Here is a 26,828-nt window from a genome sequence, read left to right on the forward strand (position 1 = left end):
CATCCTGGAGGACACACCGCCTGACCAGTGGGCCCCTGTCCTCGACCCTCTGCTTGGCACCCCTGTGCCCCAGCTTCAAACCAGAGCTGGCCCTGCCTCTCCTTGAGGTGCACATCCTTCACCTCCACTCCCGTGGTCACTGCCTCTGGCCGGTGGCTTCTGCCCCTTCCTGGTCAGTGGAGGGCAGTAGTCAACGTGGGGCCTTCCACTCCCCAGGCCAGGCAAGCAAGGGCAGCCCCTCACCCCCGGCAGCCTCAGGCGGGTTAACTAACAAGACAGAGACATGGGGTTCAACACGTTTATTCACAGGCCTGAGCGGTCAGCAGCCGGCCGGAGCCCGCTGGGTGGGCTCTACCAGGCGGTGTGTCCTGAGGGCGGCTACCCGCATCTCTACCTCTTCAACTCCACCTGTGTGTACACCTTGGTGATGTCTTGGTACCTGCCTTCTGGGGGCTGGTAGTTGGCGATGGGCGGCGTGTAGTCTGGCCCTTGTCTCTCGAAGGGAAACAGGCTGGGGTCCCTCTTGGTGGCCTCGGCATGGAGCTCTGGGGCCGTGAGCTCCAGCTCCTGCAGAGCTTCCCGCTGGGCCTCGAGCAGGGCCGCTATGGCGGCCCTCTCCAGCTCATGCTCGCGCTGCTTGTACAGTGACCACTTCTTCAGGACCAGGGCTCTCCGCTCGCTCTCCTCGAAGGGGAGCTCCACCGGCGGCCGCTGCCTGGGGACACGCAGAGCCAAGGGCGTGACCTGGAGGCACAGGCCTCTCCGACCAACTGCAAGGGACCCGAGTGTGGGACACAGACAAACCAAGGGGCAGGACGGTGGATGCAGCAGCAACAACACAGGGAACCCCTGCCGTTCGCTTTACATGGAGACAAGAAACAGCAATGCCCCCAGCAGACTGTGGTGAAAGCCAGCTTTGGAGGAAAGTCAAATGGCATCGTGAAAACAGACACCAATAGCCCAGGGAGTCGAGAGCCTGTTATCAGCCCTGGAGACCCCAAACGGCAGGGCCCTACTGACCCAGCGAGGCACTGCTGCAAACGGGCTCTGATGAGGCAGCAACCCCACTCACCCCTCTCCACACACACCGGCTTCGAGCATGTGCATCCGGGAGCAGGAGGCTGAAAGTGTCCTGCCGTTGGGAGGGGCAGGGGCTGTGGGCTACATTCGAACCTGCTCAACCCCTGCCCAGAGTTTCCCGCCCACACTCGGCCATTCAGGAGCAGCGCCCGTGCTTCCTCCAGAAGAGGACTTGGCATGGGGCCAGGCCAGCCCCGGGCTATGACCCTGCCCACGACAGGTGTGAAGCTCCCGTGACACCACTTCCTGAAGGTGACAGGACTGCTTCGCCCCAAGACCTCAAGCCCAGAGGCCCCTACCTCGCTTGATTCAAGAACTTGACCGGGGTGATAAAATCCTCGATGGGAATCAGCTCCTGGGTTGCCTTCTCCAGTCGCCGGATCCTCTTTTTCAAGCGGTCCTTCGCTGCCTGGTCTTTCTTAGGGTCCACCTTCTTCTTCTTCCGCAGAGGCTCTGCTCTAAAGCACAAGGCAGACACTGAATGTCTTCCTCTGTGGTCTCGTGAGTGTGCAGAGACGCGGTGCTAGGGGAAGTGCCCGCACACTGGAACTGTGCTTGCCGATAGGGAAGAACCGTGTGGGCTGGCCACCTGGGACCGCCTGCAGCAAGGGTCTTCAGGAGAACCAAGTGGGCATGGTCAACCCAGGAAGGGGTGGAAAAACCCCATGGGGTGTCAGGGTATAAACTAAAGAGAAGTGCCCATCTTTAGTGCAAGGGTTCAGGTAGGCCTTGAGATAAGCTGAAATATAAAAATACCAAACTGATGAGTTACACGCTCACCCCTTATATTTTTTATGTGTTTTTTAACGGAAGTATAGTTGTTTAACACCGTTGTGTTCATTTCTGCTGTACTGCAAAGTGATTCTTTTATATATATGTACATCTTTTTTTCCATTCTTTTCCATCACAGATTTTCTGAGAATATTGAATTTGGCTCCCTGTGCTATACACTTAGGCCTTGATGTTTATCCATTAAAAACTTGTTACTCACATTTTAAATATATGTGATTTATAAACATGAGTAAGACTAAAAGAAACAGTATAATAAAAATGACTAGCAAGTTCTTGTTTATACCGTTTGATATTTTAACAAATTTCCTCATCCTCCAGCACCAACAAGTCTGGTTTACCCTGACGAACACATCTGCTGTGCCAAGAAGTTACTTTTAAGAACAATCGAATCCTCTGGCATCAAGACTGCGTCTCATGATTAACGCCCGTAGAAGTTGTTCAGAGTCCCAGGTGGAAACAAGGACCCTCCCACCTCCCCCTCTCTCTCCAGGGAGTAAGAAACACAGACACTGTCTGGGCTCTTTAAACCTTTTACGTAAGAATCCCTTTAAAACGAATTCACTTTCCTTCAAACCATTCTGCATTTATTTTTTGACCTGGTTAGAAGGCAATGGCACCCCACTCCAGTACTCTTGCCTGGAAAATCCCATGGACGGAGGAGCCTGGTAGGCTACAGTCCATGGGGTCGCTAAGAGTCGGACACGACTGAGCGACTTCACTTTCACTTTTCCCTTTCATGCACTGGAGAAGGAAATGGCAACCCACTCCAGTATTCTTGCCTGGAGAATCCCGGGGACGGCGGAGCCTGGTGGGCTGCCGTCTACGGGATCGCACAGAGTCGGACACGACTGAAGCGACTTAGTAGTAGTAGTAGTAGTAATAGACATAAACCGAACGTCGCGCACCCTCGCTCTCCGAGCGCGACCCCCCAGGCCGGGCCGGCGGCCGGGTTACCTCACGGGCACGAGTCCCCAGAAGGACAGCAGGGAGGCCCGCCGCCGCGCGTCCCTCGTCTGCGTCGGCCGCGCCCCCAGGAGCCTGGAAGAGACCGGCCGCGCGTCACCGCCCGCGTCCCCGTGGGGTCGCTCGTGGCACCGGGGACTGCCTCTCAACCCGCGCCCCCGCTCTCCCCCTCACCCGCTCGCGGGGCGCAGCGCGCGCCAGGCCGCCCCCAGCGCCGCGGCCGCCATACCCCCGGGTCGCCGGCTGCCGCTTCCGGGCGCGCGCCCCTCGGTCGTCCGACCCGCGCGGTGCGCCGCTCTCCGGTCCGGCCGCCGCGGAGCCTCGCGGCCCGGCGTTCCGGCCGCCGCCGCGCCTGGCCCCGCCCCCGACGCGGCCCCGCCCCGCGGCCGGCGCCTCGCACCTCGAGCCGCTCAGGCGCCCCCTTCCCGCGGGCGCCGACCACGGGCCGCCCGGCCTGCGCACCGCGAGGGTCGCGTCCCGCGCCGTGAGGCTGGCGGCGCTCGGGAGGCCGAGAGCCTTCGCGCGTTAGGCGAGCCGGGCGTGCGGCAAACGCCGCGGCTTGTCCGCCGGCGTCGGGGCCGGGCCTCGGCGCCGCACGTGGCCCTCGCGCGCGGCCGCCCAGTGAGAGCGCGCCGCGGGCGGCGGGAGCCCGCCAATTAGCCCGCCGGGCAGCGGCGGCGCAGCGGCCGCCCCCGCCCCAGGCCCCGCCCGCCCCACCCGGCCCCGCCTGCCCGCCCGCGCGCGCCCCCCCCCCCCCGCCGGCCAACCCTCGCCCCGCCGCCCGGGGCGGACCCGAAGCGGCGCCGCCCTCCTGCCCGCCCGGCCGGCCCGGGAGCCGCGCGGCCCGAGCACGCGGGGAGCGGTTTCCCGCCGGGGCCGTTTGGCAGGTGCTCGCCGTGACTTCCGGCGTTGCCCGGGAGCCGCCGGAGGAGGAGCGGCGCGGGGGATGCGGCTGTGGCGGCGGCGGCGGCGGCCGAGCGCGGGGGACGGCTGTGGCGGCGGCGGCGGCGGCGGGGGGCGCGGGCCGGCGATGGCGCGGCGGCGCTGAGGGCCCGGGGCGGGCGGCGGCCGGAGGGCGGGCTGCGGCGGCGGCTCCATGGCCCGGGCGCGCTGAGGGACGCGGCTCTCGCCTCAGCCCGGCGGCGGCGGCGGCGGCGGCCGAACAATGAAGCTCCTGAAGCCGACCTGGGTCAACCACAATGGTGAGTGCGCGCGGGGGCCCCGGGCCGGTCCGGGGTCTGAGGCGCGGGGGGAGCCGCGGGCCGGCCTTCCCGCCTCGCCCCGGCGCGAGGCGCCCGGGCCGCGCGGGTCCGGCGGGCGCGGGCTCCGTCCTCACGCGGGGGCACCGGGCGCCGCACGTGCTCGCGCCCCCGCACGTGCGCGGGGCCCTCAGCCGCGCCCCCGCGGTCCAGGCGGAGGTCGCAGCCCGGCGGCGGAGGCGACCCCGGGCGCAGGCCGGGCCGGGCCAGCGTGTGACTGCCGGGCGCGGTGGCCCTTCGCTGGCGGCGTGTAGACCTGGAACGGGCACGTCCTGCCATACTTGGGGCTGGATCCGCGGACTCTGCCTCCGACTGCAGCCCCGTGACTCCGGGCTGAGGCCCCCCGCAGCCCTCGGGACTGCGTTCGCACCGAGTTGGAGCGTCAGGGCCCCTCGGGTGGGGCCCGCGGAGCACAGGTGTGTGCTCGGAGAGGGCCCGTCGGGGCTCCACGGCACACCCGGAGCGGACTGGTCAGTGCCTTGGGTGAGAAGAGACTGGCGCAGAGACGCGTGCGGTGACCGGCCCTGCTGGCCTAGTTCTACCTGGTGCGCACACCTGCTGCTGAACTTGGCCTTGGCTCCCTGGGGACGGGAGGGGAGCCAGCCGCCACCGCCACTGGCAGCCCGAGGTCCTCGCTGCCACCGCTGGCTGTCTGACTGCTGATAGACAGGCAGTCACGCTGGGTCTGTCCTGTTCCTCATTTCTGCTCAGCCAGGCGCCTAGAGGGAGCTGCAGTGTTCTTTTAGAGCTTGTCGGGGAGGTGCTTTCACCTCCCCTAAGCCTGTAGCTTTTCTGCACTTGGATCTCAGGACGCCTCCTGCCTCAGCTGAACTGAACGGCAGTCTGTTCTTTGGCTCGGAAGCACTCTCCCTTTCCACCTTCTTGCAGGGTATCACGTCTTTGTCATTTCCCAGGGTCCAGGTGAGGTCCCCTTTCGTCCTGAGTTACTCCGCTAGACCCTCTCTCCAGCCCCAGGGTGGGCGCTTTATGTGCCCCCAACGCGGGGACTGCCTGGCTCACTCCATATCCCCTGCCACACTTAACTGTGCCTTCAACACAGAGGGTCTGATAACGCTGGCTGACGCAGGTGAGAGCTGAGGTGGCCGTAACTGACTAAGCTCAGCGCGTGAAAGCAAAAGCAGTGAACTCTAGTTTCATTTCTCCTGCCTTTCTCTCCAGGCGCATTTCCTGAGGCGTAGGGTGAGGTCTCCCCCGGCAGAACTGGGCAGATGTTCAGTAATTATAAAGTGTGCATGTGAGTCAGGAAAGGAAAAGTTAGTCGCTGTGCAAGTGAAGCCTGAAAGAATTTTCACTTTGACGCACTGCTCCATTGGGCTGTGTGTGTAGTACACCCTCCTTCTGTTTTCCTCCCGCTGTGTAATCTCTCCCTTCGTGATCAGCTCCTTTGTGGGACGTGAGTTTCACGCTGCATAAGCACAAGCAGGTTGGGATGCCTAAGCGATCGTTCAGGCGCAGCTGGGAAGGAGCCTGTGGCCTCTCTGCCGGCCTGGAGGACGGAGAGCCTCAGGGTGTCTGCCCTGCCTGCGTGGTGGCGTGATTGGGGTTGTTTGCTTGGGAAGGAAGCCAGAGGGCTCCCCAGAGTCTGAAGTGCATTAGAAACCTGGAAGGGGATGATAAAAGAAATTGAGACTCTCTTAGACCTGCTCTTTGTCACATATCCTTTCTTCTGAAGTCTCCTGAAATCAGCCCTGGTCTCACGGAGCGTTCAGATGGCCTGTTGCTGGTGAATGACGGCTCTCCTGCAGCGCAGGCTGCCTGGTGGTCCGGACCACGCCTGAGCCGTCCTGCAAAGGCGGGTGAATGGCGGGAGCTGCTCGGAACCCCAGTGGTGAATGGTGGCCAGTAAAGCCACCCTTACTTCAGTTTAACAAACCAAAGAGATCGAGGTGCTTTGGAGAGTACGTCACTGCGCTCTCTGATGTCCTGACTCTGCATTCCGTCTCCTGACTGATTATACAGCTTGAACATACTTCTTCTGGGGTCTCAGAGCCCAAAGAGGGAAGGCGCAGAGAGCCCTGCATTTTCCGTGGGGGCGGATCCGTTAGATGGGATGAGCGGGCAGGTATCTGCCGAGTGCCGGTGTGCTTTCCCGTCTTCTTTTTCCGGGCTGACAAGTGGTGAGGCCTTTCCTCTAGGGGAGGGTTTCTCCATCTCAGCACTGCTGACATTGTGGGGCACGTGATTGCGCGGAGACCAGCCCCAGTGTTGTAGGATGTTAGCGGCGTCCCTGGCTTCTGGCCTCCAGCGGCAGTGGCACCTTCACACACTGACACATGCTGACATCATCCGCTTGTGACGATAGAACCTGCCTCCAGACGTTGCCAGGGCTCCCTGTCAGCCAGGGCAGAACCCCCAGGTGAGAACCGCTGTGCTAAGGAGGTGAGTTAAACCTTGAAATCGTGTCTCCAAATTGAGCTTTGAACATGGGGTCAGACCGGGTTCAAGACATTATCGTTTATTAACTGAATTCTTGGGATTTTGACTCCACCTTCCGGGCCTTGGTGAGATCCGTCCCTGCTGTTTGATCTTGTGCCCAGACTTGGAAGGCTGTCTTCAGCTAAGGCGTGTTACAGGAGTTCGTGAGGTTTGTCACGTATGTAGAGGTTACATACTAGGGACTGTTCACACACGTGCGTGCGCGCGGTTTAGTCTGTGTTCTTGGAGAGAGTATTCCTTTATTGTCGTTCAGTCGCTCAGTTGTGTCCGACTCTCTGCGACCCCATGGACTACAGCACACCAGGCTTCGCTGTCCTTCACCATCTCCCAGAGCTTGCTCAAACTCACGAACGTTGAATTGTGATGCCATCCAACCATCTTATCCTCTGTCGTCCCCTTCTCCTCCTGCCTTCAGTCTTTCCCAGCATCAGGGTCTTTTCCAGTGAGTTGGCTCTTGGCATCTCGTGGCCAAAGTATTTTATTTTAGGCCTGGCCGAGATAAGGTTCTTCTCTAATCGGGTCATGACCGTGTATTGGTCAGAAATGAGCGCAGTTATGCTTCGGTTGTAGGAAAATGTAGTCTGTATGTTGAGAAAACATCACTGGAGATTCATGGTTCTTCCCTTCCCTGAGCCTTTGTCCCCTTGTGGCGTTCATGCACAGCTCTTGAGTGAAGCCCGTTCCAACCAGAAGGGCCAGGACTGAAGGAACCGCATCCTCCTTTGGTTTCTGGCTCACACTTGGGTGGCAGTGTTGTAAAAAGGTGTCTGGCAAATTTTTAACAACAGGATAGTTTGTCAGTTGTCCCTTTGCTTTGTGGTGTGTGTTTTTCTCCTGTCTGCGACCCCTTCTCATCTCGCAAAGGATTTAAGACCTTTTACTGCCATTTAAGAATGTCAGCTTGAAGGGGAGATGCAGGGAAGGGGGACGGTACCGCAGCCGCCTGGGTGCGGAAAGGCTAGCGCGGCTGCTCTGAGGACAGGCCGGGAGGGACCCGGTGTGATGCTTTGTGACCGCCATGGTCGTTCCCGTAACCTGTGCTGTTGGCCCCGATCAGACCAGTCCAACAGGCTGGTGTCTGGGGACGTTCTGGGTTTCCGCCTCTGGCAGGGATGGGGCTCTGGGAGCCGGTGGGCGGTCGGTGCGCTGTGGCCTCGCCACCGCCCGTGCTGGGGGGCCGCTCTGGGTGAGCGTGTCTCTCGGAGGTTGCTGTCGGGGCCCTGGGCACCTGTCCCACTCGATTGTGAGCTGCTTGAGGACAAGAGTTTTGCCTTTTATTTTGGAGTCAGGTGATCCTCCTCTTGAGTCTCTGCTCGGCTGCTTGTCAGACGTGTGTTCCAGAAGGCTCTTGACATCTCTTACCTGGTCTGTTGAGTGACGCAGGTAACACGTGCTTCCCCTGCTCCCAGCTCACCTGTGAAGGCTCAGCAAGTGTGCACTCTTCACACATACATACCAGCTTACGCCTGGAGACAGTAGGTGGATTTTGAAAAGTAACCAGAATACGTCTGAAGAGGGGTCAGAAGCAACGGGGTGGGATTCCGCTCTGCATGATACACTTGATGTTTATGCCCTAAACTGAACCCTCCTGCAGAGAAGTCCTGTGGGGTCAGAGGTGAATGTGTGCCGGGCGAGAGTGGGGAACAGACCGCTGTCCACAGTGCAAGGCGGACAGCCTCCAGGGCGGAGGCGGGGTTGGGGTACACCGTGCCGCAGGCCTGAGTTGACCTCGGGAGGATGGGGCGGGGGGCGGAGGACAGTGCTGCTGCTGGGGAGTGTCTGGAGTGGAGGCCTCAGTGGGCTCGAGCAGGCGAGCGTGTCAGCGCGGGGACCGCGCGGGCCTCGGCAGCTGGGGCTGTGGGCTGGAGCCCTGGGCACCTGCCTGGAAGCGTGGGCTCCTCCTGGGGCATTGGGGGGTGCCTGGGCCTTCCTGAGGAGGCTGGGTGTTGCAGGGAGGCACTTCCTAGGTCTGGGTGCGAGACGCAGTGGAGGCAGGAGGTCGGGGTGGAGGTGAGACAGGTAGAGGCAGGTGACTGTGGATTTGAGACGCTCAATGGATTTCTTTAATATGCTGAGAAAACAGGAGAGATGGAGGCTAGGGAGTAGTGTTTGCAGACACCTCTCTTAACTTGAAGAGTGCATAGACAGCTACGTTCGCCTTACTAGTAGAATCGCGGTCACACAGCCAGGAGGGCCTCCGGGTGCTGCCTGGCCCTGACCTCGAGGGGCCTGTCTGCCTCAACCCCTCCTTTTCCCCAGAGGTGCGAGGCGCCTCTGTCTCTTCAGGGGTCTGCCCATGGACTGTCGGGGTCTGGGGCTCCTGAAACCTGGGTCTGGAATGAGCCCTGGGGTAAGCGTTGGTGCGAACACATGTTACCGTCCTGCAGAGGTGAGCAGCAGCTCCTGGAGTCGGAGCAGGCCGTTGGGCCTGGCGCAGAGCCTGGCTGCCCACCTGCCTTCCGCCGCGTCTGCCCTCTGCTGCAGGGGCAGGCCTCGAGCGCCGCCCTGGGGAGCAGCAGGTGACGCCATTCCCTCCAGGGGGAGTAGGATGGGGCGGGGGGGCGGGGGGAGGACTGGAAGGCCGGCCCCACTTCTCCTGGACCCCTCCTGCAGGCTCAGGGCCCGGGGCTGCGCCTGTGGGGGCCTCAGAGTTGTCCCACACTGGACGAGGTGTGCAGGCCTCTGTACTCCCCCAGGCTGCCTGGCAAGGAGATCTGATCTGGGGAAGCCCTTCGTCCACTGAGGAGCAGTCACAGGCCACCAGCAGTCCACACAGCCCACAGCTGGGGTTGGGGCCCCTGGACAGGCCCCTGGGCCACCCCCAGGCCCTCTGCCAGCCGAGTGCACCTGGGGGGCGGGCCTGAGAAGGGGCATGCCAGCTTCGTGTGGGTGCAGGAGTCTGCCTGGCACGGCCTCAGGGGCCTTCCTGGCTGTGGCCTTGGGGCTCGGCCAGGCCGCGGGCCTGGGCCCTGTGTGGGAGCCGAGGGACCTGGGCAGAGGCTGTGGCCATGAGCCACGCAAGAGGCGGCCAGGGTGGTGACCGTGCAGTGAGCGCACGTGGGTGTGGGTGTGGCATTCATGCTGGCTTTGAAGTGTAACTTACATGGTGAACTGCAGACACCGAGCTTCCCACATGGTGAGTTTGACCAGCAAGCAGGCTCTGTAATCTGCTCCCCGCTGGAGATGGGGAGTGTTTTCCCCTCCCCAGCGTCGCCAGGTGGAATACGGGGTGTGAGGTGGGGGTGAATGCGACCCCCAGGCTCAGGGAGGCTGTGGAGGAACAGACGGGGCGGCAGGGGGCCTTGTCGAAGTGCCGGGCTCTGCCTGGAGCCGCCGTTGTGGAGCAGGAGGGGTCGCTTCGGTGGCCATGTCCACCTCCAAGTCGGGCTGCACGGGGACGTGAATGGCGTGTGGTCTGGATAACGCAGTGCTTTGTGATTTTGCACTAGTCATTTGAAAAATATAAAATAGTTTTTCTGAGAAAAGTAAGATCTGTTTTCTTCAGAAGTTAGAAAATGCAAAAACGAGAGCACACTGTTAGAACTTTAGAACACGGTCTTTCAGACCGTTTGGAAAACATGCCTGGGTGACTCGGTGCTTTTCAATACACACACACCTTCGGGACCTCCTGCTGGCCCAGTGCTTGGGACTCCACGCTCCCAGTGCAGGGGCCCGGGGGCCCGGGGCTCAGTCCTTGTTGGGGAACTAGACCCCTCGTGCTGCGTGGGACGGCCGAAAGAAATAAAAACGCACAGGTTTTATTTAGTGCGTAGACTACATCATAAAGGTGCCTGGGCCGTTTAAGACCTTAGCCACAGGCCCACATCACAGCAAACCCGATGTTTTTATTGTAGCCTCCCTTCAGACAGCTAAAGTGTCACCAGGCATTTTCCACTTAAATAAAATTGTAGGGGTTTTGTTCTTTTTTTTAAACTGACCCCAAACATTAATTTGTTTCAGGTGCACAACATAATGGTTCAAAATTTGTACATATTGCGAAACTGATCATCGCAGTAAGTACAGTCAACATCTGTCACTCACATAGTTACAGGATTATTTTTTCTTGATGACAACTTCCAAGATTTACTGTCTTAGCAGCTTTCACATATGCAATACAGTATTATTATTTTTTTTAGATTGTTAAACAGATTTTCTCCTCTATGGGAATGTTGTACTTGACTGCTCTTACCTTTCTGATGGGTCTGGGTAGAAGGGATGATGCTTTAGAAATTCATAGGAAAGGGGACAGCGGTCTGTAAACGATAAGCCTGCAGTCTTCACCTCTGGCTCATGGCACAAAAAAGCCAGAACCAAAACCAGCCCGGCAACAGCTGCATGATACGATTCTACAGCTTCCTTCCTGAGTGCTGTTTTGAACGTCTCGGGCACCTGACACCCAAGGTGTCCGGCGGCGGTGCTGACTTGGGAGACCCGGGCTCTGCTCCCCTGGCGGGGACGCCGCATGAGTCCCTCCCAGCCAGGAGGACCTGCCGTCCCCGGACTGGGTTGCTAGTGACGCGGCAGCTGGGTCAGAATGCGGGGCCTCTGCCCAGCCTTTCGCGACTGTCGGTGTTTGGGGGGGCCCGCTGTGCGCTGCGGGCCTGGGGAGACCCTGAGGAGGCAGGCGAGCGACCCCACCCTTGTGGTCCACATCCTGCTGGGCAGAGTGGACCGGCTGCCGTGAAGGCGGCCACACTGTTCCTGGGAAAGCAGACTGGCACTGGGGGTGGGGGGAGCCCGTGAGGGGAGCGAGGGCGAGAGGGAAGAGCTGGTGGGCGCGAGAGGGAAGGCGCTGGGCCCTGTGGGCCGGGAGGCCTGGCAGGCGGGCGGCCGAATCTCTGCAGAGAGAGTGCAGGCTGCGGGACGGCCGTGCACACTTGTCACCTGCGTGGGAAGCGTGTCTGCATGCTGCGGGCAGCCGCAGGTGTTTGACACTCACTTTTATCTCCCAGAGGGGCACGCGGGCTTAGAAAACAGGCTGTGAGGGTCTGTGTCTCTCACTCACTGAGGCGGCGGCGGCTCCGCCTGTGCGGGCTCACGTGTGTCCGCGGCGGGAACGGCCACGTGGTCCCAGCACCTGTACGAGCGCGCCCAGCTCCCTCCCACGCCCGCCCACCTGTGTTTACACAGTCTGGTTCGGTTTTGGTTGGTATTTGTTCAAGCTGTGAGAAAACGAACGTACAGTTCATCGTGTTAACCATCTTCCACGTGTGTTACTCAGTCCTGTCCTGTGTGCTCACGTTGTGGGGCAGCCAATCCCCACACCTTTTCATTTTGCAAAACTGAAGCTGCCCCAACCCTTGGCGCCACCATTCTGCGTCGTGTCTCTGAATTTGACCCCCTTGGACCTTTCTACAAGTGGAGTCGCACAGTGTCTGTGCTTTTGTGACTGGCTGGCGTGAACTAACAGCGCCTTCAGGGTTCATCCATGCTGTGCCTGTGGCAGGGTTTCCTCGCTTTTTATTGCTGAACGATGCTCCTTTGTGCAGACTACCACGTTTCCTCGTCGGTCATCTGCTGCTGGGCCCTGGGGCCACGTGCCCCTCTTGGCTCTTGTGGATGAAGCGGCTGTGAACGTGGGGTACGAATGCCTCCTCGAGACCCTGCTCTCAGTTCTTTTGGGAGTAAACCTGGAAGTGGAATTGCTGGATCCTAGGGCATCCGGGCTTCCCTGGTGACTCAGATGGTAAAGAGTCTGCTTGCAGTGCGGGAGACCTGGGTTCGATGCCTGGGTCGGGAAGATCCCCTGGAGCAGGGCGTGGCCACCCACCCCAGTATTCTTGCCTGGGGAATCCCCAGGGACAGAGGAGCCTGGCGGGCTGCAGTCCATGGGGTCACAAACAGTCGGACACGACTGAGCAGCTGAGCCGAGCCCAGCGCAGGTGACTGTCTGTGGTCTCCCGAGAGCTGCCGGGCTGGCTTCCGTGGGGGCGGCACCTGTTTTCATTGCCACCAGCGCATGGGGTTTGTTTCTCCACCTCCTCGCCACCGGCCCTGGTCTCTATTTTACTTTTTCTTTCTTTTCTTCTTACGGTGGCTGTCCTTTGGAGAATATCTGTTTGAGTCCTTTGCCCATTTTTTTAAGGGTTATGTGGTCTCATTTGCTAACATGTATCTGGTTTGGCTGTGGTATCAGGCCTCAGGTGCTGCACGCGGGGCCTTTGTTATAATCTGAGCGCTTAGTTGCCCTGCCCTGTGACACGTGGGGTCTTAGTTCCTGGATGTGGGATCAAACCCACGTCCCCTGCGTTGCCAGGTGGATTCTTACTCACTGGAGCAGCAGGAAGGTCCCCCTTGGCCCATTTTGAATCAAGGTTTGGACGGTCTTTTGGTCATTAAGTGTTAGGAGTTCTCTGTATACTCTGGACATCTGATGTTACTTACTGATATTTTCTCACATTCCGTGGGTTGTCTTTTTACTCTGTTGATAGTATCCTTTGATGGGTGAAAGTTTTCAAGAAATCCAGGTTGTCCATATTTTCTCTTAATGCCAATGCTTTTGCTGTCATATCTTAACAAATTGTTGCCCAGTCCAGTGTCACGAAGCCTTTTCCTCCCTTTGTTTCCTCTAAGAGTTTTCATAACGTCACGTCCACATCTGGGCCCTGGATCCGTCTTGTGCTGGTGTTTGTAGGTGGTATTGGGTGAAGGTGAGGCCTGGGAGGGGCGTTCTGCCTGAGCGCCCCAGATAGGAGCGGGGGAGCAGGGTGCTCTGGGGGCTGAGGGTCAGGGCCACGCGGGGGCGGCGCCCGGGGGGTCACTCGCGCAGCCGTCTCTGGGGGGGGTGGGCTCTGGAGGCCGTCGGGACACATCTCTGTGGCTCACGGCAGCTTCTCAAACTGCAGCCCCAGCGCCACCGCCAGAGCCCCTCGGAGATCTTTCCGTGCATCCTCTGACCCGAGGGGTCCCTGCAGAGGAGATGGGTGCCAGCCTCGCTGAGCACAGGCGCACCCTGCTCTGAGAGACTCGGGACTGAGATGTAGGCCTCGGAGGCCCTGTGGCTCAGAGTCTTCATCTGTCTCCTTCGGTGCCGGCCGCCCATCTTGTAGATTGGGGACTGGCCGTCCATCCGTCTTAGATTAGGGTTCCGGCCGCCTGTCTGTAGATTAGGGGGCCGGCCGCCCGTATATAGATGAGGGGGCCGGCCGGCCATCTGTAGATTAGCGGGCCGGCCGCCCATCTTTTAGATCGGGGGCCGGCCGCCTGTCTGTAGACGAGGCGGCCGTCTGTCCGTCTTAGATTAGGGTTCCGGCCGCCCATCTGTAGATTAGGGGGCCAGCTAGCCATCTGGTAGATGAGGGAACCGCACAGAGAGGCAAAGCGCCTTCCTCAAGGCTCTGCAGCTGGTGAGCAGCAGGGCCGAGGGTCCATCCCTGGGCTGGGCCCACCCCCATTTCTGCCATCCCCACGTCCTCCAGCTCTACAGTCCCTTCTCCGTGGGAACCGCTACTGTCCCTGCCCCAGGGTCTGTACTCCTGGGTGGTGCCCCATCTCTGGCTGACTCTCTGCCTTGGGGGCTCAGGGCGGCAGTGGTTTCTGCAGAAGCCCTGGGCTGAGTTCAGTGGCTCCGCCCTGGGCCCTGCGGGGCAGCTCTCTGCCCTGCATCCTGCCCCCTGGGGGGCCAGGCTCGGTATGTCCGCGGCCCCTGCCTCCCCGGGGCTGTGCCTGTGCCGCGGGCCCGGGCTCCGGGTGCTCTGGGTGGGTCTGGAAGCAGGTGGGCGTGCTGTGCTCCAGCCGGGGACGTGGGTGCTCCCCGCTGGTGACCACTTACAACTGGTGCCAGCTCAGCTGGGACTACGTCTGCTCTGATGGCAGCTGCCCAGGCGAGTTGCCTTACGCAGAACACGGAGGAGCAGGCGTCTTAGGCTCTCTTATCCCCACGCGTCCTTTCTCTTCCTTGTGGTGCAGATGGCAGGAAACCGCCTTCACGGCGGCTTCCCTGCAGCCCCTCCGCCTGCGGGGAAGGGCGGCACGTCCCCCGCGCTGTCCACGCCTGCTTTCCCGGGGCCGCAGGAAATGGCGTCCGGGCTCTCCTGGGGGTGGTGGGGTCCTGTGCAGGTCTGTGCCCGGGACGATTTCTGGCGCCCGCTGCTGCGCACAGACGGGTGCCGCCGGGTCAGGGCTGTCCTGTGCGCCCGGGACCAGCACTCACAGTCACCCTGGCGCCCGGCTCTGAACGCACTGCACGTGCTTGGGACCAGCCCGCAGCTGCCGGACTGAGCTTGACGTGTCACGGCAGAGCTCCAGCTCGGGGCCCCGGGGTGGAGGCTTTGCCGGTGGAGTGACTGCTGCTTCCAGAGCGCAGAACAGGTGCATTTGGCGCCTGTGCCCTGCCGCTCCCCGCCACCACATCCTGACCAGGCGGGGCCTTCCCTGGCCTCGTGGAAGCTTGTGCTTGGCGTCACCGTGGCCATGGCCTCCAGAAGAAGGCGCTGTGGGGAGCCACACTGCCGTTCGGGCCCCACTTGCTGTCACGTGACGCCAGAGCCTGACCCTGAGGCCCGTGTCCCCCACGCCCTCTGGGGTGATGGAGACAGCATCCTCAGCTGAGAGACCCCTGGCGACCGCGCCACGTCTGTGTTGGTGACCGCTGACGTCCAGCTCGCTGTCAGGCTGCCCGTGTGTCTCTGAGCTGGGCCGGGCCCGGGGCTGAAGGAGGCCGAGAGCCGACAGACGCCCACGGGCGCAGACAGTCTGCTGCGGCACCTTCGTTGGTCAGTCTTCCCAGCAGGGACTGCCGTCTGACCGCACCTGGGGCCACGCTGGCGGAGACGACTCCGTGACGCCGATGGGGGCGGGGGGTCACGAAGAGGGAGGCGGTGCCCATCGCTGCCGCCCCTGGGACCGGGGTGGGCCGAGGTGCCTCCGTGACCCGGGCTGTCGGCCCTGGGAGCGCGCGGCCTTCCAGACACGCCCGCCTGGTGGTGGACCTGGGTGTGAGTGCGGGGTCTGCAGGCCCAGCCTGCGGGGACAGGACGTCGGCCCGCTGTCAGACTGCGGGCTGCTCTGTGTCCCGGGGAGGGTGTGGAGCAGCTTGCGCTGTCGCTAACTGGCAGAGCTTGTCGGCAGCCTGTGTTTTCCCTCGGAGCGGTGATGAGGGGTGGCACTGCGATAGCTGGCATTTTGCACGTGCCAGTGTGTTACCATGTGTGTCTTTTCTCTATTCCCAGGCAAACCAATTTTTTCAGTTGATATTCACCCGGATGGGACCAAGTTCGCAACTGGAGGGCAAGGTAGGTTCAGAGGAGCAGCAGGGCACTGCGCCCACCCTCGCCCGCCTCCCGCGCTGCAGCGCGCCCGTGGTGGGTCACGTCCAACCCAGGGGCTCAGCGCGCGCTCTGAGTGTTTTGGCAGCAGGTTTATGTTCTCATCCCTGCTGAGTGGACTCCTGTTGAAGCCAGCTTGCACCCCCGGCCTGCTGAGCGCGGGGAGGCTGGTGGTCCCACAGGCAGAGCAGGAGGGGCTGGCCGAGGGCTTCAGTCCGCCGTCACTGGCCATCTCTCTGGGCTCGGGGGAGCTCCGCGCTGTTCCCCAGGGGCCGGGGCTCCGTCCTCGTCCGCGGGTGCGCACCTGCCCGCCAAGCTGGCACCGTGAGGTCCAGGGCTGATGAGGAAGTGTTTTTACATCCTGGCCGAGAGGCCATCTCAGGGCCGCTGTGTGGTGGTTTTCACACGTCCACTTCCAGTCCCTTATTGGTTTTGGCCTCTGCACTAGAGAGGTAGTGAGGGGCTTCCCTTCTGGCAGTTCCCAGCAGTGGAATCCCTCCCGAGACGCACAGCTGTGTGTGCCAGCAGAGTGCCCGCTGCCAGGTGGTCCCCCCCGGAGGTGATGGCACAGGGCATGCAGGTCACGAACCTTTTCCCCTGCCGAGGGGACGTTTCAGGCTCGGTTCCCAAAGCGTCCAGTCAGCTTGGCAGGGGCAGCCCTGGCAGGGGGGAGGTGCAGGGTGCCCTGCACAGCCTCTGCTGTCCCAGATAGGGGTCTGGGTCCCGGGTGGCACAAGGACCTCCTGGGCCCCTGGTGGACCCATGTTGGAGGCCAGGCCAGAGTCGAGGGCAGAGCCCACGGCCTCCGAGCCCCAGCAGCGCTTGTTTCCGTTCATTTGACTGGTCAGCCTAACTCTGCCCACTCCAGACTCATCGAGTTGTTTCTGCTCCTCCGTTCCAGGACAGGATTCTGGGAAGGTTGTAATCTGGAATATGTCTCCAGTCCTCCAGGAGGATGACGAGAAGGACGAGAATGTCCCCAAGATGCTTTGCCAGATGGACAATCACTTAGGTATTACAGGGTGGCCCTTTGCAGGCTTTGCGTGTTGGCACAGTGCCCAAGGTTAGCACGTGTGTTTATGATTAGAGAGATAAGGCCCGTGCGGCGCTAGCTCCCCTGGCCTGCTGTCTGAAGCGCAGATGTTGGCTGCACACCTGGGTGAGTTATTCAGCGGAAGACTCGGCCCGCCCACAGAACCACCTTTGGACAGTCTGCAGGTACCTCCGGTGATTTCCTGCTCACGAGTCATTCCTGCCTGATTCCACGGGGCTTTGGGACCAGCGGCCTGGAGGCAGTAGGGTTCCGGGGAAGGGTGCCCGCGAGACAGCCAAGCGGACGTTGGGACAGCCGCCGTGTCCCTCGGGGCCTCTGCCAGGCCCTCGGGGCTCCCCAACGGGGTCATGGTCTCCTCTCCCACTGGAGTGCCAGGGGGCCGTACCCGGCTCAGGCCCGCCCAGCTGCCCCGGAGATGCCCCGCTCGCAGTTACGCGCGTCCCCATGCGCACTGCGCCCCTCCCACGGCGCTCGTGAGGGCCACAGCCTGGACAGTGTGCTGTGTCGTGGGACTCTGGGGGCTCCAACTAGCAGGGCTGGGCTCTCTGCCGGCTTAGTTGGCGCGTGCAGGGCGGTCTGCCTGCAGTTGGGAAAGCGCTGGTAGGTGGCTTGAAGCCAGTTTGATGCTCTACCAAGCCGCTTCCCTGGATGCTCTGGAGAGGGCCTCTCGGCCTTCTCTCACGAGCCCTCCTGTGGAGGGTCATCCCTGGTCAGAGACACGTCTCAGCAGGCCGCAGCCCTGCTGACGTGAGGGGTTTAAGTTCCTAGTTCCTGGAGCGCGTGCTTGGCACTGACCTCCGGAGGCGAGCGCCCCTGCGGACCCTGCCCTGGGTGGGCGCTCACGCAGGCACGGTCGGCGCCCCGCGCGCCCTCTCCTGACCCGACAGAGCGGCCTCCGTGAGCTGCACCCGCCGCCCGCCCCCGCGGACGCGTGACCACTCTGTTTCTCTCCCCAGCGTGTGTGAACTGTGTGCGGTGGTCAAACGGTGGGATGTACTTAGCTTCCGGGGGAGACGACAAACTGATTATGGTGTGGAAGCGGGCTACGTAAGCATCGTTTCTTTTCTTCCGTCTTGTTTTTAGAAGCTGCTTTGCTGGTTTTTATCACACCTTGGCACTGAGGTCCCCAGAGCTCCAGCTTCAGGGGTGGCAGGAAGTACACGTGGAGGCGGGCAGCCACCCACCTGCCTGCAGACCTGCTCAGCACCCCCTAGGCTGGCGCTGGTGGCCTCTCTCTTTTTGTCCTTCGAGTGAGGCCTCCCGACACACGGGGTCCTGCGGTGGGGTCCAGAGCCCACCCTCCTTGGCATTCACCTGCCCCCTCTCACCCAGGGCTCCACAGCCCCGCCCGCCCAGAGCGCCGGCACTGCACCCACAGTGCACTGCCTCCTGGGGTCTCCCAGGTTGGTCCTGGGCCTCTGGGCCAGGCAGGCTAGGGACCAGATGCCCTCCCGCCCAGTCGGAGTGTCCCTGGGGCTGCGGCTAGGAGAGCAGAGGCCCAGCGTGCTGCCTCCGCGAGCCTGCCTGTAGCCTGGGTGGGTTCTGCCGGATGGAGGGTGTTAGCGGGGGTGCGCCTGCGGGGCCTGGGGACCACCCCAGTACTGTCCCGGCCCCAGCATCCCAGCAGAGGTGTTCACAGCCTTGCAAGAGCCTCAGATTCTGTGGCTTTACCCAACGTAGAATAACATATAGTACCCAGTTTGGCAAACTGGAAAAAATCACAATCCCACCACTTAAAGGCAGCCGCAGGCTGTGTTTTTGTGTTTCCGTGGGTCCTGGGCTGTGCTCCAGCGTAGATGACCTGAGGGACCTCTTTCTGTGTGATGTCCACGCCTGTGGCCGTCACATCATTCTGTCTCGTGGACACTTTGCCAAGGTCGGTCGGGCTGTGATCATCCACCCGGTGCACAGAGGCGGCCTTGCCCGCTCAGCCCCCGCCGTGCAGCCGGCCGCTGTCTGTCTGTCTGTCTGTCTCCGCGGCACCCGCCCGGCCCCCGCTGACTCCTCTCTCGCACAGGTACATCGGGCCCAGCACCGTGTTCGGCTCCAGTGGCAAGCTTGCCAACGTGGAGCAGTGGCGATGCGTCTCCATCCTGCGGAGTCACTCAGGCGGTGAGTGGGCTGCCCGTGGGGGGCACCTCAGCGGCCCCGTGGACCGTGGGGCCTCAGCGCAGCCCTGGGTCTGGCCGCCCCCGACCCCCTGCCTGCCTCCAGCGGCGTCAGTGTCCCCCTCCTGCCCTCATGGGCTGTGTGTTTATATCTTTAATGTAGAACTCCCCACGTTCCGCTGTTTATCCTGGGAACTGAGTCACTGCCTCCATCAGTGGATCGCTAAGTCCGTAAGCGCACTTTCTTTATTCCCCAGACACCCGCACACGGGGGCCCGCTGGAAAGCCCCTCCCTGACCTCGAGCGCGCTCAGAGCGCCCCCAGCGGGCGCCTTTCAGGTCTGGACTGGGGTGGACAGCACTTGGTCAGAGGCCAGGGGCCCCGGATCAGCGCGGCTCAGTCTCCTCCGCGAGCCTGCGGTCTGGCCGGGAGGTGCCGGGGGGCTGGGGCTGGCCGGGAGCTGGCCGCGTCTCACCCGCTGCATCTGGGGGTGCCGGCTGCGTGCGCAGGGCTGGTCCTGCTGATGGGGCCGTTAGAGCCCTGGGGCCTGAGAGGGGCCCTCCAGCGGCGCTGTGGCGGAGGAGGCGAACTTGGGCTCAGGCGGAGACAGCCAGGGCCCAGTCGGGCCTGCGCTCACTGAGAGGAGACGGACGGGGGAGCTTCCTGGGGCAGAGCAGGGGAGGGGGTGGAGCCCGCGCTGGAGCCCGCAGAGCCAGGGGTGGGGGGTGTCCCGAGCCCTTGGGGGAACCTGCAGCTGGGGGGTGCGGGGGGGCCCACTGCAGACGGTGCTGAGGGAGGGCCTCTGGGTCACCCTGACGGAGTCAGCTGCGTAACTTACTGCCTTGCTGGCAGTGCAGCCTCGTCGGGCTTCTCTGGAACCCAGGAAGCTGCCCGTGAGGTTACCTAGGTGGGGGGCTCAGAGAGGACTTCCATGGGCCCTCACCTGAGACTGAGTCTCAGCCCGCCCCGAGGGCTCCTCACAGGCAGGCAGGGCTGCCCACCTTCAGTGGGGGCACCTGCCCCCTCCGGCAGCAGGTGTGAAGAAAACCGTTTAAGAAAAAGGATCCACAAGAAACCAGAGACAGATGGGTGGAAAGCGTTGGGTCTTGAAAAGCAACGTGTGAAAACCATGTACTGGGCATGTTTAACCAGGATGGGGAGAAACACCTTGATAAAACGAGAAGTGAAAGGTCTAGGAGAGCATTTAACCTCGGTGGAGATCGTCAGAGTATAGTGTGATGTGTAGTGTTGAGCTAAAGACAAAACACAAAAAGAAATAGGGTTTGCTAGAAAGTTCTAGTTTCCACAGTTGATACCACGGGGTTAGGAAAACCTGAGCAAATTGTGACCGTGGGGGAGGCTGGGAGTCACATTCAGAAGATGCCTCCTGAGCCCACGTTATCTGCTGAGGCACGGTTTCTGAATGTTAAGAATTATTCTGAAACAAAATAATTTGCTCTTCAAAGGAAGCTACAACCCTGCATTTGCAACACATATGAACAAAGCTGGAAAAATCAGAAACCCCAGAATACTTGTGCATTTAATAACATTTGAAAGCAGTGATTCATTTTAACTGAGTATAATTTCTGACAGACGACTTGTGTGTGGTGCTCTGTTCACGTATGTTAACATACTAAGAAGTTAGGAAAGGGAAGCCAGGGTTATCCTCGGGCGTTCTGAAATGAGTGTTAGGTTATCCAGCATCAATTCCTAATCCTTTCTTTTTAATGCCCTTAGATAACTTGCCTTACTGCGATAAGGTCTTCCCTGGGTCTTTGGGAGCAAGGGCAAACATAGGTCACAGATGAGCCTTGCCCCATTGGTACAGAGGGGAGACGGGCGGGGGCGCTGCCACTGCGTCTCTCCTGTGGGATTTCGCGCTGCACGGGGGATGCCTGGCGGCCCCGCGGTGAGGACGCAGCAGCCCCCCTGCTGGGCGCCGAGTCCTGTCCCTGGTCAGGGAACAGAGACCTCGCAAGCCGTGTCAGCTTAGTTCAGTCGCTCAATGGGTCTGCCTCTTTGCGACCCCGTGCACTGCAGCACGCCAGGCCTCCCTGTCCATCCCCAGCTTGCGGAGTTCACTCAAACTCATGTCCATCGAGTCGGTGATGCCATCCCATCATCTCAAGCCATGTGGTGTGCCGAGAAAGAAAAAAGAAAAAGCACACAAACTGGAAAATAATACAGAAATGAGATGATGTGAGGAATGAAGCTCTTAGAACTTCTAAAGCATTGAAAAGCACTTCAGACTAATAAAAATAAATTACTAAATTGGCCTCATATAAGAATACTTTTGGCTTTTTCTTGCAATAGCCAAAAGTTAGCAGTAGCCAAAGTAACAATTGGAGTATCCAGTGATAAAAAGAGATACGTGCAGTTTTACTCAGATTCCTAAGGAAGGTCTCGGAAGGTGGTGTCCAGGAGAGAGCGGAGGGCGGGGAGGGGCAAGCACGTGGACCGACCGGGCGGAGGGGACCGCGGGGCAGTGCCCCGGGCTGTGGCCATAGGCTTGGGGCCAGGGCACTCGGCTGAGTGAGGCGGAGCAGCGCGGAGCCCTGGGCCGTGGGGCGGGGGCCGCAGCCACGCTGGGGGACCTGTGGCGGCCTCTGGGTGAGGGCCCCTTGGGCTGCGGGGGTCATCGCGGTGAACTCAGGGTGGGTGGTCGGGCAGATCCCGGGAGCAGAGCGGAGGTGGGGAGTGGGGGCGGACCTGCGAGCTGGTCGCGGGGGCGGTGCGAGGGGCAACAGGCAGGGCTGGAGGCCAGGGCGCGGCTGAACAGGGGGGAGGGGGCAGTGAGGATGAGAGCCTCAGGCGACCCCCCGCCACCCCCCGCCCACAGGGGCCTGAGCACCAGGGCTCCGGTCGGCCACGGGGCTGCACGTGGAGGCCGTGGCCTCGGCAGGTGTGGTTCCTGCGGGTGCAGTCAGCTACAGGCCCAGATGGCGGGGCTTAGGAGAGACCTGGGCCTGGAGCTGGATGGAGCCTGGCTGGTCTCCTGCGGAGACAGGGCGAGAGCCGCCACAGGTGGGTGGGCGCCGGGCCCTCGAGGTGGACGGGCACCGGGCTGTAACAGGCAGGGGTGGGTGCCAGGCCCTCGAGGTGGACGGGGCTGGCCGTCACGGGCAGGGGTGGGCACCGGGCCCTCGAGGTGGACGGGCCGGGCCGTCACGGCTGGAAGAGCCATCGGAGAGTCTCGGGGAGCAGTGGGAATGAGACCAGGGAGGGCTCCTGGGCGTGGCCGTGAGGACAGCGGCCAAGGCCAGGAAGCCAAGGTCTTTGGTGCAGGTGGAGGACTTTAAGGACATTAGAAAAGTCATTCTCTGGGAATCGCCAGAAACGAAATGATACTGGGGAGCTGGGGGGCGTGACAGCAAGGGCGAGGAGGGCCCCGGGCGCGCGTTCTGAAGGCAGGGCCCCGGGTGCGCGGTCTGAAGGCAGGCGCTCAGAGCTGGCATGCGGGGAGGTTGTGTCCCTTGTGGATTGACCGCAGGCCTGGCGGTGGCCCCGTTGGGCGTCTGGTAGGGCGAGTCAGGACGCGGGGGAAGCTCACGCAGTGTGACGGACGTTGAGGAGGCCGCGGTGCTCCTGAGTACTTGGGGCTGTGAGTTCAAGGTGGCGCCAGGGACCCGGAACTGGAGGAAAGCGTCGTTCTCCACGGGTGACGGGTCAGCAGCCGCCCAGCGGCTGGCGGGGGAGAGGGAGGCCGCGTGAAGCTCGGCTGAAGACAGCATGACTCGCTCCAGCTGTGAGAGGCGCGTGTGACAGAGGAGGAAACCGGAGGGATGCTCACTCGTCAGACCGCCGGCAGAGGGAATGCTTCTTCACAGTTATGACAAGTAATGAAAGAAATAATTTTAAAAAACACCACAAGGGAGAAAGACAGACTGGACGACAGTAACCTCCTACAGGAAGGAAGACTGATGGAATTGGCGGCTAACGTCTGTGTTATCCACAGTTCAGGAAATTGCTAGGAAACTCGCCTCCCTTCTGGAGTCCTGACTTGAGTGGGCCTCTGCTCTAGGCCTCAGGAAGCACAGGGGTCTGGGGTGTGCGTGGAGGCCCCCAGCATCTCTCCAGGCTCCAGAGGAGGTTCCTGTGCCCGCCGCTGCAGACCTGCCTTCGCCTTAGGCCCACCCGCAGCCTCTTCCCAGCACACGGGGGCGCAGCAGGGGAGGCCTGCAGACGGCCTCAGACTCTGACGGGCGGTCTTGCCTCGGCCCAGGAAACAAAAATAGACTCAGCGGGTTAGAAGGGAAGCCATCCTCAAGCTAAGAAGGGAGCTCTGAGTCAGACACTGTGGTCACAGCACGTGCGGAGCCCCGCCCGCCCCGGGGCTGGGAGAGGGCACGTCCGTCTGGAAGGAGCACCGGCGTGCGGGGTGTGGAGGGTACCCTGGGTGCCAGTGCGTTGGAGAAGCCGGAGCCTGGTCCCGGCCCGCAGCCACGCAGCACGGAGTGTGACGGCGGGAGAGCGCGGGGCCCCCCGAGGACCTCACGGCGCTGGAGGAGAGGGCCCGACGGCTCTTGGGTGGTGGCTCTTTCTGTCTTCACCCCCAGCCCTTCCTCCACACACCCCCGCGTCTAGCCCGGCGCTGCGCTTGGAGGAACCAGGGCGCCCTCGGCCGTCCTGCCTGCTCTGCGGGGGCCGCCGCGCGCAGGGGCGGAGCACGGGCCCTCCGCACTTGGTCTGAGGGGGTGGGGCAGTGCGGGGCCACTGGGTGCTGCAGATCTCCTGGCCAGTTGCAGGACCTGAGTGGGAAGTGCTTCGGGGTGGTTTGGAAGGTCGAGTGATGGTGGACTCGGGTCAAGTCTACCCAGCCGTGAGAAGCCCGGGGCCGCTGACCGACCGACCGGCTGGTGGGCAGGGTGGAGCTGTGTGTCTGCGCCCGTGCCGCGGTAAGAGGCTGACCGCCTGTCCTTGTCTTCCAGATGTGATGGATGTTGCGTGGTCCCCCCATGACGCCTGGCTGGCCTCGTGCAGCGTGGACAACACCGTGGTCATCTGGAACGCCGTGAAGTTCCCAGGTCCGCGCGGCCTCTGCCCTGGCGGTCTGGCCACGGCGCCGCCTGGTGGTGGCTGCAGCGGGTTGGCTGGGTCCCCTTGGTTGGCCTCTCAGGGTCTTGCCAGTAGCTCAGGCTTCTGTGGACCGTGTTTAAGGTTTAAAAGTCGACTTTAAAGAAAGCAGTAGCCGAGTGGCCGTGCAGGCGCGTGCCCAGCGCTGGAGCCGGCCAGCCGGTGTGCCGTCCCCACGGGCTCGGCCCCGACCCCCGGCGTCACTGTGACGCCCTTGGGCATGGGCAGAACATGTCTCCCTCGGCAGAAAGCTGATCTTCCTGCTGGCGGGTTGAAATCCCTCCTGATGGCAGAGCCCCAGCCAGCGCTGCGTTTGCAGCCCACGAGGTGCTCCCTGTCCCTTCTCTGTCGGGGCAGGTCCCGTCTTGCGTACCCTCGTCCTCAGTGAGGACGAACAGGGACCCCCTCGGTGCAGGGCCCGGCCCCGCGTGGTGAGCGCGGCTCTGGCGGGGTGGGCTCCTGTCCAGAAGGGAGTCCAGTGGCAGGGCTGCGCTCCCAGCAGGACGAGGGGCGCGGGTCAGCGCCGGCCCCTGCCCCCGAGGGCGTGTGCGGCCGTGGCCGTGTGGGTCAGCGTGGCTGCGGGGGTGGCGCTGGGGCCCTCCTCCCCTGTGAGAACAGCCTGGGGGCTCTTCTGCGCGTGTCCGGGCTGGGGCCTGGCTGGGGCGGCTCCTGAAGCCCCCTCTTGGCCGGCCAGTCCCCTGCCCGTGTTGCTAGACAGAGTTTTCCCCTAGTGACATCTTTCCAACCCCTCTTATCTGTCCTCACAGAAATTCTAGCCACTCTGAGAGGCCATTCTGGCCTGGTGAAGGGCCTGACCTGGGATCCTGTTGGTAAATACATCGCCTCTCAAGCCGACGACCGCAGCCTGAAGGTGTGGAGGACACTGGACTGGCAGTTAGAGACCAGCATCACCAAGCCGTTCGACGAGGTGAGGGCCGGCAAGCCCGCCCTGCCCCGCCCCGCCTGACGCGGTCCTGGGGGCGCCCAGAGTGTCCCTTCTCTGGAGCTGTTGAACGTCCACCTTTGAGGTGGAGAGGCCTGTGCGGCCTAGAGCTGAAGCGTGCACAGCACGCTGCCCCCGGGTGGGGGGTGAAGGCAGCTCCTGTGCGGGCTGGGTCGCGGCCGCGCTTGCCGACCCCCGCCCTGTGGGCGGGCAGCCTCTGCAGGGCCTTAGCTGTCCAGTGCAGAGCGTCCAGAGGGGCGACTGCAGCGGCTCGTGTGGTGCTTTCCCCTCTGCTCGTTCCAGCTCTGCTTTCACGTGGGGTCAGAGCCGGGGGCTGCCGTGGTTCGGGAGGCCCTTCCTCTGCACTTCCGTGTGTACACACTCCTGTGTCCGGCTGTCCTGATGCAGGTGTGTCTCCACACTGCACTCGGGCTCTGCCTCGTGAGCCCTCCTCCACGGCCGCACAGCCTGCATCCTAGCCCCCCTCAGCCTTCGGGGCGCCCAGGGCTGACCCTGAGCTTCAGCAGCTGCTTTCATCCAGCGTCCCCTCATGCTGCAGGAGATCTGGTGTGAGGGCTGCCTGGGTCGGGAAGCAGGGCCCCTCTGCTGTGCCCTTTGTGGCTTATGTGGACTTTGCCAGCCTCTCCTTGGCTGGTGGCATCTCCAGGCTGCAGGGAGCAGAGGGCTCAGGAGAGCAGCCGGGCCCTCGTGGTCCCCGCTGCCGTGCCAAGACAGGCTCACGGCCAGACCCCCTAGGGTCAGCAGGGCTCTGCGGCAGCCACAGCACGTGCTCTGCAGACCCCTGTGGGCTCCCCAGTGCTGGGCGGAGGAGGGTCTGTGCTCAGAAGCCCGGGGCCCATGCAGTCACAGTGGACAGAGGTGCCGTCTGGCCGGCCCTTCAGAGCCTGTGGGCTGAGCAGTGGGGCAGCGGGACCGCCCTAGAGCCGTGTGGTGCCGCTCAGCCTGAGTCCTGGGGCCGGTTTTGGTCACGGAGTGGGCCTTGGGCTCCATTCAAGCACAGATGCTTCTTGCAGTGTGGAGGGACGACCCACGTGCTGCGGCTCAGCTGGTCACCTGACGGGCACTACCTGGTGTCCGCCCACGCCATGAATAACTCCGGCCCCACGGCCCAGATCATTGAGCGGGAGGGCTGGAAGACCAACATGGACTTTGTTGGGCACCGGAAAGCTGTGACTGTCGTGGTGAGTCGCTGGGCCTCTGGTTGGCCGGCCATCAGTGCCGCCCGAGGGGGACTCTCGCAGCCTGGGCCAGGCCGTGCTCCCCAGGCCCGGGTCACATGTGGGACTGAGGCGGCAGCCTCTGCGGGTCAGCACGTTGTCGTCCGGTTCTTTTCGCTTAAGCTAGTTACATAACATAGAGCACATCCCGTGTGTTTTATTGCCAAATGGATGTGATAATGAATATCGCCGGAGTCAGACTTTGATTAATCGGACTGGTTGTGGGGCCACCCTGGCCCTTTTACACGCGGGGGACTGCCCTCAGGCACTCAGGCTGGTGGCCCTGACGAGTGGCCCACTCCCCAAGCTCTCCGAGACCCATCCCTGGCCTGCGCAGCTCCAAGGCCGTGCTGTGAGTCCGCTGACCCGCCTGGTGGTGGCAATCAGCCTCCTGGGGAGCATCCTCACAGGCCCGAGGCAGGCTGTGGAGCAGCCTGTGTGAGCCTGACCTGGTCAGCTGCGGGCCACTGAGCAGAGGAAGCAGAGGGCATCTGAGGCTGACAGGGCAGGGGATTGTCCAGAACCTTGATCTCAGCTCTCTCTTCATCAGCATGGGCTCGTCCTTCTCATGCATGATGGTAAACATTAGATATTC

The 26,828-nt window shown here is 62.1% G+C and overlaps 2 protein-coding genes across 12 annotated transcripts in view; one reads left to right on the top strand and one right to left on the bottom strand.

The window, feature by feature from the left end:
• Positions 1–284: 284 nt before the first annotated feature.
• On the bottom strand, positions 285–3,529 carry MRPL40 (mitochondrial ribosomal protein L40). Of its 3 annotated transcripts, XM_081541936.1 has the most exons (5): positions 3,010–3,529; positions 2,827–2,910; positions 1,380–1,538; positions 1,073–1,132; positions 285–715 (listed from the first exon to the last, which is right to left on the bottom strand). In XM_081541936.1, the coding sequence occupies exons 1-5, from the start codon at positions 3,060–3,062 to the stop codon at positions 391–393; spliced, it is 681 nt and encodes a 226-aa protein (XP_081398062.1). In that variant the 5' UTR covers positions 3,063–3,529; the 3' UTR covers positions 285–390. The 3 variants fall into 3 exon arrangements, with proteins under 3 accessions (XP_081398062.1, XP_081398063.1, XP_081398064.1); XM_081541937.1 differs by lacking the exon at positions 1,073–1,132; XM_081541938.1 differs by lacking the exons at positions 1,073–1,132; positions 2,827–2,910 and having other exon boundaries at positions 3,010–3,141.
• HIRA (histone cell cycle regulator) overlaps positions 2,191–26,828 on the top strand; it is a 48,610-nt gene continuing 23,972 nt past the window's right edge. Inside the window, exons 1-10 of one of the 9 annotated variants that reach the window (XM_081541797.1) lie at positions 4,220–5,015; positions 15,722–15,784; positions 16,719–16,829; positions 17,828–17,918; positions 18,889–18,983; positions 19,143–19,210; positions 21,819–22,003; positions 23,908–24,003; positions 24,820–24,980; positions 26,030–26,197. In XM_081541797.1, the coding sequence (XP_081397923.1) occupies positions 21,919–22,003; positions 23,908–24,003; positions 24,820–24,980; positions 26,030–26,197 (510 nt within the window). In that variant the 5' untranslated portion in view covers positions 4,220–5,015; positions 15,722–15,784; positions 16,719–16,829; ... (2 more) ...; positions 19,143–19,210; positions 21,819–21,918. Of the gene's footprint in view, positions 2,323–3,200; positions 3,495–3,711; positions 3,828–3,884; positions 4,038–4,219; positions 5,016–15,721; positions 15,785–16,718; positions 17,036–17,827; positions 17,919–18,888; positions 18,984–19,142; positions 19,211–21,818; positions 22,004–23,907; positions 24,004–24,819; positions 24,981–26,029; positions 26,198–26,828 lie in introns of those variants that run through there. The other 8 variants (XM_081541801.1, XM_081541794.1, XM_081541793.1 and 5 more) reach the window with 8 other exon arrangements.

The sequence above is a fragment of the Giraffa tippelskirchi genome, chromosome 11 (genome assembly GCF_054371585.1).
Source record: "Giraffa tippelskirchi isolate mGirTip1 chromosome 11, T2T-mGirTip1v1.2.pri, whole genome shotgun sequence".
Taxonomy (NCBI): domain Eukaryota; kingdom Metazoa; phylum Chordata; class Mammalia; order Artiodactyla; family Giraffidae; genus Giraffa; species Giraffa tippelskirchi.

Coding starts and splice junctions, on each gene's coding strand:
- MRPL40 (XM_081541936.1), bottom strand. CDS start 3,062: ATGGCGGCCGCGGCGCTGGGGGCGGCCTGGCGCGCGCTGCGCCCCGCG. Junction 2,911..3,009: donor GCGCTGCGCCCCGCGAGCGG/GTGAGGGGGAGA, acceptor GGTCTCTTCCAG/GCTCCTGGGGGCGCGGCCGA. Junction 716..1,072: donor GCCGGTGTGTGTGGAGAGGG/GTGAGTGGGGTT, acceptor GCGTGTCCCCAG/GCAGCGGCCGCCGGTGGAGC.